Source organism: Cynocephalus volans, chromosome 1 (assembly GCF_027409185.1).
Source record: "Cynocephalus volans isolate mCynVol1 chromosome 1, mCynVol1.pri, whole genome shotgun sequence".
In the NCBI taxonomy this organism is placed as follows: domain Eukaryota; kingdom Metazoa; phylum Chordata; class Mammalia; order Dermoptera; family Cynocephalidae; genus Cynocephalus; species Cynocephalus volans.
In genome coordinates this window covers 34,447,011-34,461,563 of record NC_084460.1, presented here as the reverse complement: position 1 = coordinate 34,461,563, position 14,553 = coordinate 34,447,011, and the positions used below count along the sequence as shown (strand labels likewise).

General features: G+C 40.8%; 1 protein-coding gene across 5 annotated transcripts in view; it reads right to left on the bottom strand.

Annotated features, from left to right (window-relative positions):
• DHX35 (DEAH-box helicase 35) overlaps window positions 1-14,553 on the bottom strand; it is a 73,112-nt gene that overhangs the window by 18,227 nt on the left and 40,332 nt on the right. For 4 of the 5 annotated variants that reach the window (XM_063092564.1, XM_063092590.1, XM_063092573.1 and 1 more), the window contains exons 12-16: window positions 14,104-14,314; window positions 10,217-10,341; window positions 6,639-6,693; window positions 3,485-3,580; window positions 732-826 (exon numbers count right to left, since the gene is read on the bottom strand). In XM_063092564.1, the coding sequence (XP_062948634.1) occupies window positions 732-826; window positions 3,485-3,580; window positions 6,639-6,693; window positions 10,217-10,341; window positions 14,104-14,314 (582 nt within the window). The remainder of the gene's footprint in view (window positions 1-731; window positions 827-3,484; window positions 3,581-6,638; window positions 6,694-10,216; window positions 10,342-14,103; window positions 14,315-14,553) is intronic. The other variant, XM_063092582.1, reaches the window with a different exon arrangement.

Genomic DNA, 14,553 nt, shown 5'->3' with positions numbered 1-14,553 from the left:
CTGTAACCTGTAGTTACACAACTGAAAGAGACGATCCGACAGTCCATAAGGAAGTGTCTCTCTTCCCTACTGCACATCCCAGTTCCGCCCTCCATGTGCAAGGAACTGACTCTCACCTAACCTCTGACCTACCTCTATCACAACCCTCACTTCCGTGATGCTCTTCAATATCTTAACTCCTCCTTCACAGTCTCTCCAGCACTCGCCCTTAGTCATCACTGATGCCTGGGTTCCTGGCACCTCTTTAGCTCAAAATGCCACACCTACAACACCACCGTGATGCAGCAGGGTTCCCAGAATTGGCCTGCTGTGCCCAGGCACCTAACTCCTTATGTTTCTTATGTGCCCACCAAAGTTTCTACCAGAGCGGCGTGAATGACAACTTCTGTGACAGGAAGTTGAAAGTCAGTAGTGCAGTAGTTAAGGTCTGGGGCTCTGGACCGTGAAAGCCAACTCCACCAACTCTGGCTGTGTGACCATGAGCTACCTAACCTTTCTGAGCTTCCACCTTTAAAATGTGAAAACAGCAGATATCTGCCAGGTTTACAGTGAAGATAAAATGAACTGAGGCATGTAATGCTTGGTACAACATCAGGTACACAGTACACACTCAAAATGTGAGCTGATATCAGCTGCACAACTCTGTCTTCAGCACTTGCTGGGTGAGTTTTAACAAGGAAAGCCCAAAGTGAGAGACTGGTGCAAACAACTTGGGAGAAAGTTGAACTTACTGCCTGAGATTTCTGGTTTGAGGGGACCACAAAGATATTCTGGATCTGCATCATAGCTGCAATGCTTAGAATTTCCTGAGAACAGCCGAAATTTCCTGTAAAACAAAAAGGATGTCTGATTTCGAACTTACAATGGGTCAACAAGAAGTGAAAGACCTTTTCCCACGTTTGCCTTGCACTACACTGCAAACTAAGATATTTTTATGTGATTTAATTTTTTAAGTCTATAGTATACAACTACTTCACTCTGCTAAATGGAATGTCCTATATGTGGCCCAGATGAATGAATCATAGCCTTGAAAGACTCTGAGAAAGGGGCTTTACTCCATTCTGCAGCTGTAAAATGAGGGGACTCTCGCTATATGGCAAGTTGGGGTCCAGACGGTCCCCATCACTAAGGGCAGGTCAGCTCACATCTGTACCCTACTCTCTAGTGTGTACATCTAGAATCCTGGCAGTGAGTCTGAAAGGAAAAAGCGACAGGAAATGTGTGGGTTGTGTACCTTCTGCTGTTTCTCTGTCCTAAACCCTTCTCTGTCCTAAACTCCTTTCACCTGGGAAGCTCAAGTTACAACTAGACCAGGAAAACACTCTGCGGGCTACTGCTGTAGCACTTGGGAACCGAATTTGCAGCAATCAGTCCTCTAGGACGTTAGAGCAAACGGCACCACCTGTCTAGTCCCCCCCATAGCCTCCTGCCTCATGAAGGAGGTACTGCCCCAACCCCACACTGACAATCCTGTTTCTCAAGGGAAAGCTAAGGGCATTTGGTTTTTTCCCAAAACACAACACATCTTCATAAATTGCCAGTTGATGTAAAAGTTAGACAAAGGCAAGAAACACTTAATATTTCCTTCCCTAGGGGGGGAAAGCAAACTATACTGTCTAGATGATTTTGATTTCTAATTATGAGAAAATTTCCAGATTATATGCTTTAATCCTAGAAGTCATATTCTCAAAAAAAATCTGAAGGTATCAGAGAAATTAGAACACTTGTACACTGCTGGTAGGAATATAAAATGGTACAACCACTGTGGTATAGCAATTCCTCAAAAAAAGTAAAGTTAGTACAGCCATTCTGGAAAATAGTGTGGAGGTTCCACAAAAAACTGAAAATAGAACAACCACTTGATCCTGCAATCCCACTTCTGGGCACAAATGAATTGAAATCAGTATGTCAAAGAAATACCTGCATACCAGTGTTCATTTCAGCATTATTCACAATAGCCAAAATATGGGAGCAACCTAAGTATCCAGGACGAATGAGTAAGGAAAATGTGGTATATATACACAACAGAATACTATATAGCCCTTAAAAAAGGAAATTCTGTCACCAGTGACAACGTGGATAAAACTGGAGGACATCATGCTAAGTGAAATAAGCCAGACACAGAAAGACAAATACATGAGCTTACTTACATGTGGAATCTAAACTAGTCTATCCCACAGAAACAAAGGTAGGAAGGTGGTTACCAGAGGCTGCGGGGGGAGGGACATGGAAAGGGGAGATGTTGATCAAAGGGTACAAAGTTTTAGTTAGACTAGAGGAATAAGTTCAGTGATCTATCGCACTGCATGGCGACCATAGTTAACAATACTGTATGTTTCAAAATTGCTATCGACCACAAAAAATAAGTTGGTGAGGTGATGAATATGGTAATTAGCTTGACTGAATCTGTCTACAATGTGTACACAGATCAAAACATCACACTGTACCCCATAAACGTACACAATTATTCTCTGTCTATTAAAAACAAATATATTTTTTTGAAAAAATTAAATGAAGAATTACCATATGATCTCGTAATTCCACTTCTGGGTATATACCCTAAAGAAGTGAAAGCAGGGACTCAAACAAATATCTGCACTCCTATGTTCATAGCAACATTATCCACAATCGCCAAAAGGTAGAAACAACCTAAGTGTCTGTCAACAGATGAATGGAGAAACAAAATGTGATGTAGAGGTCTTCAAAAAGTTCATGGAAAAATTTGTATTACCTTTTAATTCTATTTTTCCATGAACTTTTTGAAGTACCCTCATACAACGGAATATTGTTCAGCCTCAAAAATGAAGGAAATTGGGCCGGCCCGTGGCTCACTCGGGAGAGTACGGTGCTGATAACACCAAGGCCCCGGGGTTCGGATCCCATATACGGATGGCCGGTTTGCTCACTGGCTGAGCGTGGTGCTCACAACACCAAGTCAAGGGTTAAGATCCCCTTACCGGTCATCTTTAAAAAAAAAAAAAAAAAAAAAAAATGAAGGAAATTTTGACACATGCTGCAACATGGATGAACTGCGAAGACATTGTGCAAAGTGCATGAGCCACACACAAAAAGACAAATACTATATGATTCTGCTTCTACAAAGTTCCTAGAGTAGTCAAATTCAGAGAGACAGAAAGCAGAATGATGGCTGCCATGGGCTGGGGAAGAAATAATAGGGACTTAGTATTTAATGGGTACACAGTTTCAGTGGGATGATGGAAAAAGTTCTAGAGATGGATGGGACTGATGGTAGCACAACGATGTGAATGTACCTAATGTCATAAAACTACACACTTAAAAATGATTAAAAAGGTAAATTTTATTGTGTGTGTGTGTGTGTGTGTGTGTGTGTGTGTGTGTGTGTGTGTGTGTCTGTGTGTTTTAACCACAATCATACCCTTTTCCCCAGGGTACAGAGAATTCAGAAAAACAACTCCTCTGATAATCAAAATAAAATCAATGCAAGCTGTCGGGCTCTACCCACCTGATTCAAGCAGCATTTTGGCAAACATGGGATTCAAAGGGAACTCTGCTATTCTCATGCCAAGGGGTTCAGTTAGACGACAGTCTTTGTCCAGACCTGCCAGAAGAACAACAACAAAAGATATCAGAAGGCATGCACCACTGTGCTGGAAGATGTACAGTTGCTGAGAAAACAAAAGATGATGTATGTTAAAAAAAAGGTATCCAAAAGGTGATTCACACACTACCAAACTCAATTTGCCACTAGAGTGCTGTTAACAATAATAGTAGATCTCCACTGAGCTCTTGAATACCCAGTTTTAAAAAACGATACTTCTGGGCCGGCCTGTGGCTCACTTGGGAGAGTGGTGCTGATAACACCAAGGCCACAGGTTCGGATCCCTATATAGGGATGGCCAGTTAGCTCACTTGGGAGAGCATCGTGCTGACAACACCAAGTCAAGGGTTAAGATCCCCTTACTGGCCATCTTTAAAAAAAAAAAACAACGATACTTCTAATGACTTCTATTCAAGGACTTAATTATAAGGAAATGGCCCTGCACATCCTCTTGCTCCCATTCTCTCCTCCATCCACACAGCCTCACTCTGTTCTCACTACTCCACAGACTGCTCTTTCCAAGGGCCCAACAACCAGGTAGCACCAAACACAAAGGCTGTCTTCCTTATAGCCTCCAGTAGCACTTAACACTCTGCTGACCACGGCTTCTTGGAACTCCTCTTCCCTAGCTTCTGTGGCCCCGCTCTCCTGGCTCACCTTCCTTGCTGCTTCCCCCTCAGTTAACTTCTGCATCTTCTTCCGCGTCCAGGACCCAATATGTCACAAATGTGCCAGGGTGGCATCCTATGCCCTCTGCTCTTTTCATACCATGTGAGCAATTAGAATTGAAACACTAGCCCAGATCCCTCTGCTGCCAAGACCAGACCTGTTTATCCAACTGCCTCCCCTGCGCAGTTTACTGAACTGGGTAGACTCCTTCAACTACCCACCTTCCCTCCTTGCCTCTCTACCACTCACCAATATCCAGATATTGGATGCCTAAGGCCCCCAAAATGTTGGTTATTGCTTTTCTGATTAAAACAAATATTGCAAAAGCTCAGAGTAAAACAGAAAAGATCATTTCTCTGCTCCAATATAATTATTTCTTTAAAGATGGTAATTCAGCTTGAAATTAAATTAAGTTGGGTGTTTCCCTCTACCTTTCCCAGCTTATCTAGGGTAGTGAAGAAATAGGAAATATATTAAATTTCATGCTGTTTGATTGGAGGAAAAACCAGTCCAAATGAAAAATTACACAAAATTCTCTCATCCTTGCTTTCAAGCTCCTAGTACATGCTTGAGAACAGAGAATGGACATATGTATTCCAATATGCTCTCACTCCAGGCTGATCTTACACAGACCCAGCCGAAGGCCTTTTAAGTCACTGGAGATCTTTTAAATCAGTAATTGGCTAGTCCTTCACAGAGAAGTACCATAAATATAATGAATGAAGATAAGACCCCTACCTCACCCCCTACAAAAAAATTAACTCAAAATAGATCACAGACTTAAATGTAAGAACCAAAACTACAAAACTCTCTGGAGAAAACCTAGGAGTAAATCTTAACGGCCATGGGTTAGGCAATGGCTTCTTAGACATGACACCAAAAGCACTACTGACAAAAGAGAAAGGGATAAACTGAGGTACACAAATACTTTAAACTTTTGTACTGAAAAGGAGAAATATTTGTCACATATCTAATAAATAATGTGTACCCAAAACATATAAAGAACTCCTCAATTAAAAAGACACTACCCCACATAAAAATGAGCAAAGGAGTTGAAGAGACATTTCTCCAAAGAAGATATACAAATAGCCAGTAAGCACATGAAAAGATGAGTCATAAGGAAAATGCAAAGCAAAACCGTAAGACACCACTTCACATCCACTTGGATGGCTATAGTACAAAAGACAGACAATAGTAAGTGTTGAAAACAATGGGAACAAATTGGAACTCTCGTACGTTGCTGGTGGGAACGTCCACCAAAAACTTGTATGCTAACATTCACAGCAGCATTATTTATATGAGTCAAAAAGTGGAAATAACCCAAATGTCCATCAGCTAATGAATGGATAAAAATGTCATATATCCATACCTTTTTATTCAGCAATAAAAAGGAATGAAGTACCAATACATGCTACAATATGGATGAACCTTGGAAACACTGTGCTAAATGAAAGAAGCCAATCACAAAAGACCACACACAGTATAATTCTATTTATATGAAATGCCAGGAATATACAAAGATAAAAAGTGTCCATAGAGATAGAAACAGATTAGTGGTGGTTCAGGGCTGGGAGGGAGAGGAAATGGGGAGTGGGTGCTAATGGGTGATGAAAATGCTCTAAAATTAGATGGTGGAGGTGGCTGCACAGCCCTGTGAATATACTAAGAGCCGCTGAATTCACTGCTATGTGAACTATACCTCAAGAAAGCTGTTTTTAAAAAAAAAGAGTAACACTCAAAGTCTCAAAGGACAAAACTTCCACTAAGACTTAATAACAAACCGGATATTCTATTCATTTAGGGCGCCATTCACAGAAGAGACAGTACTTCCTAAAGAGGTGAATTCAGGCTACAATTTTCCCTATCTCAAGGTAAATACTACATTTTCAAACAATAAGCAAATAGAGGTTCTTCTATAACACAGTGTTTTCTTGAAGGAACAATACCCCAGGCTGGTAATGTACCCAATCCTCCACAGAGAACCCCAGGAATGAAATGAAGGGAGTTAGGGAGAGAAACACGGAGCCACAGATTTCAGGATGTGGTGGGTGGACAGAGAGCAAGGTCTGAGGAGATAACCTCTTAACGACAGTACTGTAGGGAATCATTGATCTGGGATGTCTCATAGAACTGTGGCCCTGGTGAAGGTTATTAATAGCTTTTGATGAACTTGCATGCTTTATAAATTCATTGTCATAAATGGCCTTCATGTACTGATAGTCTAATTACAGTCCCAACTTCTTATTTCAATAAACAGTAAGTGCCACTAAGAGGATTATATATATGGAGAGAACCAATCTCACTCCTGAAGATACTAAGAGCTCTAACATGAATACAACCTAACTAATATCACATAGGAGAGTACATAACGGAAGAGAAATAGGCATACCTCCTAGAGCATAGAGTAACTCCAAAGCTTGAACCATCGACTGTGCTGGAGGTGGCTGTAAAAAACATAAAAGTCCTCCTAAATTAAATTCTTTGGGCAATAGACATAAAAATGCGACCACAAAATCCACTCTCCTCTCTAGCATACTCCACGCTTCCCAGCTTCCATGCTCTGTACATGCTGGCAGCGCCCCTTGAAATGTCCTTCCTGTGCTTCTCTGCATCCTTAGTACTGTGTGGCCTTTAAGGCTCAGCATGAAGCTCTACCTCATCCTCCCCTCTATCAGAAGGGATGGGTCCCTACCTTAAACTACCTCCCCATTTTCCCTAAACTCTCTTCAAACATTTCCCATTTTGACTTCCCAGTCTCAACCTTCTACTACACTGGGAGCCCCAGCATACTACAGCACTCGTGGATGATTTATCTTTGTGTCACCTAGAGCCCCGCTCCTGGCCTTGCCTATGATGGGTTAATAACATATGTTGAATTTGAATCTCTGAAAATAATAGAGAATGCTAGATAACCTGAAGCAAAGCTTATATTGTGACCTTTGGTCTGATTATCTGAATCCTTATCTCCTTTCCTTATGCAAATCTTCACTGAATACCTATTAAGTGCCAGGCATCATCATTTTTCTCTCTCTTAATTATTTGGTGTCTAATAAGCCAGGTAATAAAATTACAGTACTTTTTCAAACTACACAGCTTTTTTTCTAAATACATTTACATAACAAATGTATTTTAAGCATCACATTGTTTAGTTCAATTTTATAGATAAGGAAAGGGAATACAATAAGTAAAAGACATTTGAACAAGCTGGTGGCAAAGCCAGAAGCTAAACTCAGGCCTCATTTTTTCCACTCTACCTCACCCACTTTGTTTGCCAAGGAACAAAGTAGAACTTTTAAAAGTTGTAATGATTGCATGCATGGTTGCACACACTTATGAGGGTGGGACCTAAACCTAACTAATTCACTACACATAGGGTATCAACAAATCACTGTTGAACAAATCACGTAATTGATTCACTAGCCCTTCCTCAGTGCCCATGAATAACATCTTTCTTTACAAAGAGGGAAAATGCACACCTAAATGGAGGAGCTTAAACCCTCTGGGGATCTTTCTGGGGATCTCTTAGACTGAGATTATATGAGAGAACAGGAAATGCACAGCTCTGAATTAGATTTTAAACAATTACAAAACAAAACTAACAAGGTCCTCTTTGACTCCTTTCAATCCTTGGCCCTATTTTCAGTCAATTATCATCAACCAAAACCTTGCATTGCCCTTCCCCCCCCCCCCGCCCCCGGGGTTCCACAAATCACATCCATAGTATTTTCACATAAACACATTCACCAGAATTTTTCCATGACTTCAACTGACTAGGGACCATATACAAACACTGCTTTAACATATTTGGAATTACTATGTATGTATCATTTTAGTTTGTTTTTCTCACTGCAGTTATTTCAGGTAGCTGCATAATATTTCAACACAGTCATACTCCATGAAGAAGTCAATTTTCTTATTACTGGGCAATTGAGTTGTTTCCAGTTTTTCACTATTGTAAATAATACTGCTAAATATAAAAAATTATATGTACTCTGTGATTTCAACCATACAAAACACAATTTCAGGGGAAAATAACCAGGAGGAAATATATAAAGAAGATTTTGTATGTATTATTTTCATTTTTCAATTATCTGAAAGTTTTGTTATAATTTTCATTGTTTATATTTTTTAATTTAATATAAAATAATGCTATAAACATTATCACATATGTAAGCTTTTTCCTTCTTTTGAGTTAATTTTTCTCATGGAAATTTCTTCTGAAAAAATAACAAGCATTTCTATGCCTCATTAAATATTGTCAGAAAGTGCTCCATGAAGACCAAAACAGAGTATAAAACCACCAGCAATACATAAAGAATGTATTTTCCCAAATGTGTCAGCTCTGGACTTCACAATTTTTCTTTCTATATGATCATTTACTAGTGTAAAGTCAAACTTTACAGCTACTTCAATCTGCATTTACGTCTCGCCTGGAGAAGCTGAGCATGTCCTAGTATTAGTTTACTGTGTGCGCTGCTTACTTCCTTTTAGCTTTTTCTTTAATGAATATTTGGTTTATTCTAAATGATGTATGAAACTCTGTATTTTTTTGATATATTGATCTGTCATTTCTGCCATTATATGTTTTCCTTTAATCTTAGATGTAGAGCTTTTAATAAGCTTTTCAATTTGCATATACTTTTCCTCTTCTCTTTATCTCTTATATTGTACATGGGTTGGCCGGTTAGCTCACTTGGGAGAGTGTGGTGCTGGTGACACCAAGGTCAAGGGTTCAGATCCCCACACTGGCCAGCTGCCAAAAAAAAAAAAAATTAAAAGAATAACTGACGAAATCATAAAGGCAACGATACAAAGATTTTACTGTGAATATATTTAGAATGTCTGCACATTAAAAAACAAAAAAAAGCAGTAAAATACAGAAAAAATATTTGCAAGAAATATTACAGACAAAGGTTAATACCTTTAATATTTAAAGGACTCCTGAAAATCACTAATAAACATTAATTTTAACAGATAAATGGCTTAACAATTGAGAAGAAATAAAATGTGGCCAATAAATTTTTTTTTTTTTAAATGTACTTTATGAGGGGCCGGCCTGTGGCTCACTTGGGTGAGTTGTGGTGCTGATAACACCAAGGCCACAGGTTCGGATCCCTATATAGGGATGGCCGGTTAGCTCACCTGGGAGAGCGTGGTGCTGACAACACCAAATCAAGGGTTAAGATCCCCTTACCGGTCATCTTTTAAATTAATTAATTAATTAAGTATAAATAAATAAATAAATAAATAAACAAACAAACAAAAATCTACCTTATGAGAAATCAAAAAAAAAAAAAAGTAAATACTCTCTCTCCAATCAAATTAACAAAACTCTAAGAGAATAACATGGCATGATGGGAGACTAGTGAGTTGGCCATTCATGCACTGCAGGAACTGACATTAGTAAAGCAATTTGGCCGTGTATCAAGAGCCTACAAAATGGCCTTTTTACCCAATAATTTCAATCCTAAAAACCTGCCTTAGAAAATAATCAGAAACACAATCAGCCACAAGGGTCTTGCGGCAGCTCTTCCAAAGCCCTCTTGGCTCGTGGACTGGTGGTTCTCTTGCAAGAGACCATCACTCGCTATCATGGAACTCTCCACCCCTCCTTACCTGATGAGATATTACTTGGGCTTCAGGTTTCACCTCGGACATGACTACTGGGCTGGAGGCCCTTCCTTTGTCCCTCAGAGCACAGGCACACTGCTCTGTAATTACCCACTTACTTATCTCTATACTTCAGAAGACATGAACAGGAATTGTGGCTGTCTTATCTGGCTGCTTTTTCCCATACGCTTCACAGGGCCAGGTGCAAAGCAAGCACACAACACATGAGCTGAGTGATAAAAAAGAGAAAGCTAGCATGCCCTACAAGATGGCACGAACTCTCTCATACTCACGGTATGAGTAACCCCTATGAGTTCTCCAGCCTTCCCACAGCCCCAGACAGAAGGCAGGACTCACCGACATGAAGTGGAACCTGAGGACATTGTCAATCCCTAGTGCTTTCAGCTGCAGTATGACAGGTGCCAAATTGCTACGCTGCATCTCAGGGACAGTAGACTGAAGCAACTTGTCAAAGGCTTCCTCTGAGGATAGGAAATCAGAATTGTTTGGGATCAAATGTCACAATCAAATGCAATCATTATGCCACAGGGACAGTTTTCCTTCTTTACCTCAAACAAAAGGCTCTAGGATTCTAGGATCAGATGCATATGATATTAGATATAAGGTGGTTTTTATATTTAGGAAAAACCACTCTATTTTTAAAATACTTCAAGCAAATATATTTGAATGGTACACCTTTACGAATGTTTGCCCTTTTACGTTAGAATGCTGTTTTTCAAGTGCTTTTTGTCAGCAAATCATTAAACCAAAGTAATGAGTTGCTGGATCCCTGCTGGAGCCCAGTTACCATTATCTCTGCCTGGAGTGGAGTAAGTCAAGGAGGCAAGAACTGCACAGATAAGCAAAGAACAATTTCAAAATAGACCACCAAAATAGCAACCAAATCTTATAAAGAGCAAAAACTGTCCAAATCTAACTTTTCAAATCAATAAGCCAGGCACACAACATCACACCCAGAATACAGTGCTGCCACCAACAGATTAATGAATGCTTACATGCCCCATCAGGAACAAAATGTGACCTCAAATAGGGACAAGCACAAGACACAGGGATCTCAAGGGAGGGGCAGGGAAGTGGGTAGGGAGGGAAAGAGAACTGGGGAGGCCTTTTTCTATAAAAGCTAGACTAAAAAGGTGGGGGGAAAAGAGGAAGAGATTAAGCACTTTTGTGTATATTCAGAAAGCTTATGATTACATAGAGAATGTTTCACCCACAAAATCCTCCCACATCAGTCAACATTTTAACAGATACACACACTTCTGAAACAACACAAGCATGGCCCAACTTTCACTTAGATCATAAAGCTTTAGTTAACTAGAGAGAAAGCAAACCAAAACAAAAGTGTCATGAAGAAATAGCACTATCACTGAAGAATTTCAAAAAGGCTTTCTTTGAGAAAATGGACAACCAAAATTCTGTGGACTGACTGATATAAATTGCCAGATGCACAGGTCTAACTGGATGGTTCTGCATTACAGGCAACAGCAGGAAGTTCCAAATGGAATACTCTCTTTAGTTGCAAGAGCATTTTGGGTACAGCTTTCTGGAAGGATAACCACATTTTCCAACCACACTGCTGACCAATGGAGAAGCAAAGTTATCAGACAGGAAGACAGCACTGCTGAGAAGATGCTCACAGGAAGTAGGTGCTTCCTAAGAGTTTAATGACTCTCCTAAGGACTCCACTGTACAAAGCATCAGGCTGGGAGCTGCAGGAGCCACAGGCAACCCCCTTGAGAAGCTCCAGTGATAGGAAGGGGCCTGAGACCAAGACCGGAAACAGTGGCCTCCAAGGAGGAACAGGCTAGGTCCCAGTGAGTGGTCCTCGCAAAGAGAAATGGAGGCTCAGAGAGAGGATTTGAAGGATCTGTTGGGCAAGAGGAAACAGCCCAAGGAAAGGTATCAAAGGTATGAGGGTGGATATGGGGAAGCAGAGGGTACATCCAAGAAGAGTATAGTTCTGCTGGGAAGCAATGTGTAGCTATAACCAGTTACTGGGAGAAGATAAGCTCTCAAAAGTCCCAGAAGGTTCTGGGAAGCTATGAAGGGTCTGAGCAGGGAGCACCCTTCTTCTTAGCTGCACTCTCTGCAAGCTCATCTGGAAGCCCAGAGGCTGGACTCTAATGCACTGATAACTGTCAGGTAGCCCCTCCCCAAACCCGCTTCCACTAAAATTGCTCATGCAAAAGGAATCAGTGACTTTTCATCCCAATCCACCTAACTATCTTTAGTCTGCATTCCAGTACATGATTTCTTTGGAGCATAGGATGATGCTGGCCATCTCCTCTTTAAAAGTAACTTACATGACCTTGCAATACCGCAAAGAATTAAAAACAGGTACTCAAGTACACAATCATGCATGTTCATAGCAGCACTATTCACAATAGCCAAAAGGTGGAAACAGCCTAAATATCCTCAACTGGTAAATGAATAAACAAATTGTTGTTTTTCTATACAATGGGATATTATTCAATCATAAAAAGGAATGAAATACATGCTATGATGTAGATGAACCTCAAAAACATTATGCTAAGAAGCCAGACACAAAAGGTCACACATTTTATGATTCCATTTATATGAAACATCCAAAATAGATAAATCCGTAGAGACAGACACAGATTGGTGATTGCCAGGAGCTGGAGGCCAGGAAGAACGAAGAGAGACTTCTTAGTGAGTAAGGGCCTCTACTTTGGAGTGATGGAAATGTTTTGAAATGAGGACAGAGGTGGTGGTTGCACAACACTGTGAAAGGAGTAAATGCCACCGAAATGCTCAACTTTAAAATGGTTAATTTTTTTCTAGATTTTTTTTTCAGCTGGCTGGTACAGGGATTGAACCCTGGACCTTGATGTTATCAGTACCACACTCTAACCAACTGAATGAGCTAACTGGCCCACTAAAATGGTTAATTTTACATTATGTACAGTTCACCACAATAAATAATTTTTTTAAAAATAACTTTAAACTTTCTCCTCCTGCATTTCAGGATGCCTGTTAGTCCTGGTTCTTCTTTTTCCATTCCAATCATTCCTTCTCAGTGGCTGCTCTTACCTCTGTGGTCTCTGGTTCTGCCTTTTGCTTCACTGTCAGGAATGCTCTATACCTCTTTCTCCTCTCCAAGTACTTCTCCATTCCACTCCCTCTGCCTGGTGTGCTGAAATCTAATCTCCACCACTGCCCCTTCACCTGGATAACTCCTGGGCTTCCAATAAGACCAGGCTCAAACACCACCTCAGTTGTGAAGCACTCCCTAACTCCCCAACAGAATAACATTGACCCTGCTCTCTGCTTCCAAAGTTCGCTATGCTTTATAGCAACCCTATCATACACATTCTGATCTATGTGTGGGTCTGCCTCCACCATCAGACCGTTAGCTTTGGGGCCACAGACCATGTCTTACCCAGCTCTACATCTCCAAGTCCTGGCACCAAGCTCAGCTTATAGCAGGTGCTCTGTAAACATTTGCTAAAAGAAAGAACAATGTCAAAGACTGAAGGACAATGGTAATCAGAAAGGAACGGGAGAGATAAATGGCAGAGTTAAAACTCCCAGACATGTCCAAATGGATTCCAAACAGAGAAGGGAATTAACTGTGACTTGGAAATTAAGTCTGGACAACTGGGAAAAATCTCAGTACCATTCTCCACAAAAGAGAAATGAAGAGAAAGAAAGAGCAGCTCTGGGTACATCCTTATCTATAAGGCTATCTTTAAGCTCAAAGGGCTTAATGGGCTGGGACAGTCTTTATCAAAATTTAATTCTGCTCCCTTGGGTCCTAGCATGGTGCATGGCACAGAGTAGTCTACCAACTATTTGTTTTCTGTGAATGAATCTCAGGATAGATCCTCCATTTTAGCTCAGCAAAGAATAAGAAAACAGCACATTAAGTAGGCTAAGGGAAAGGTAAGAAAGGCAGGACCTGAGACACACAGCCCACGCTACAGGGTCACATGGTACTGACAAGCTTACACCAGATGTTAGGTTAGAATGGGGACTGCAAACAGGTGGTGACTCACAGGCCAGCCTTGGCCAACGTGGAGTACTAGCAAAGAAATGCTATGTTCAGAGTGAGGAAGGTAGCAGGGGCCACACTACACAGGGCCTTGTGGGGAGGTCTGGATTTTATGTTAGGTTCTGCCATGAGGGGTAAATATTTGCTATATTCTCCAGTGCCCAGGCTGACCATGAGAAAGTCTAAAACCCTTAAGGAAAGCCACACTAACCTGTATAAAGACGGTAACATTTGCCTGAGCGGCTGCGACCACCACGTCCTGCTCGCTGGTTGGCTGATGCCTGGGACACTGGCACCACCACCAAGCATTCAATAGCTGTCCTGGGATTGTAGGCTCGCAGTTTCACAAAGCCACAGTCAATCACATACACAATGCCACTGATCGTGATGGAGGTTTCTGCCACATTGGTGGCCACTATCACCTAAGTTCCCACAGAAAGAAGAGTAAGAAAAAAAGTCCTTTCACTTTTAATAAAATATTAAAAATCCTAAAAGATTTAACAGTGTTTCCAACATTGTAGAATCTGTGAGAGGCAGTCTGGTATACTAGAAAAAGCATGAGTTTCAGAGTCAGGGTGCCCTGGATTTGAATTCTCGCTAATTGTGTGACCCTGGACAAGTCACTTAACCTCCTGGGCATCATTTCCCTCATCTACATAAT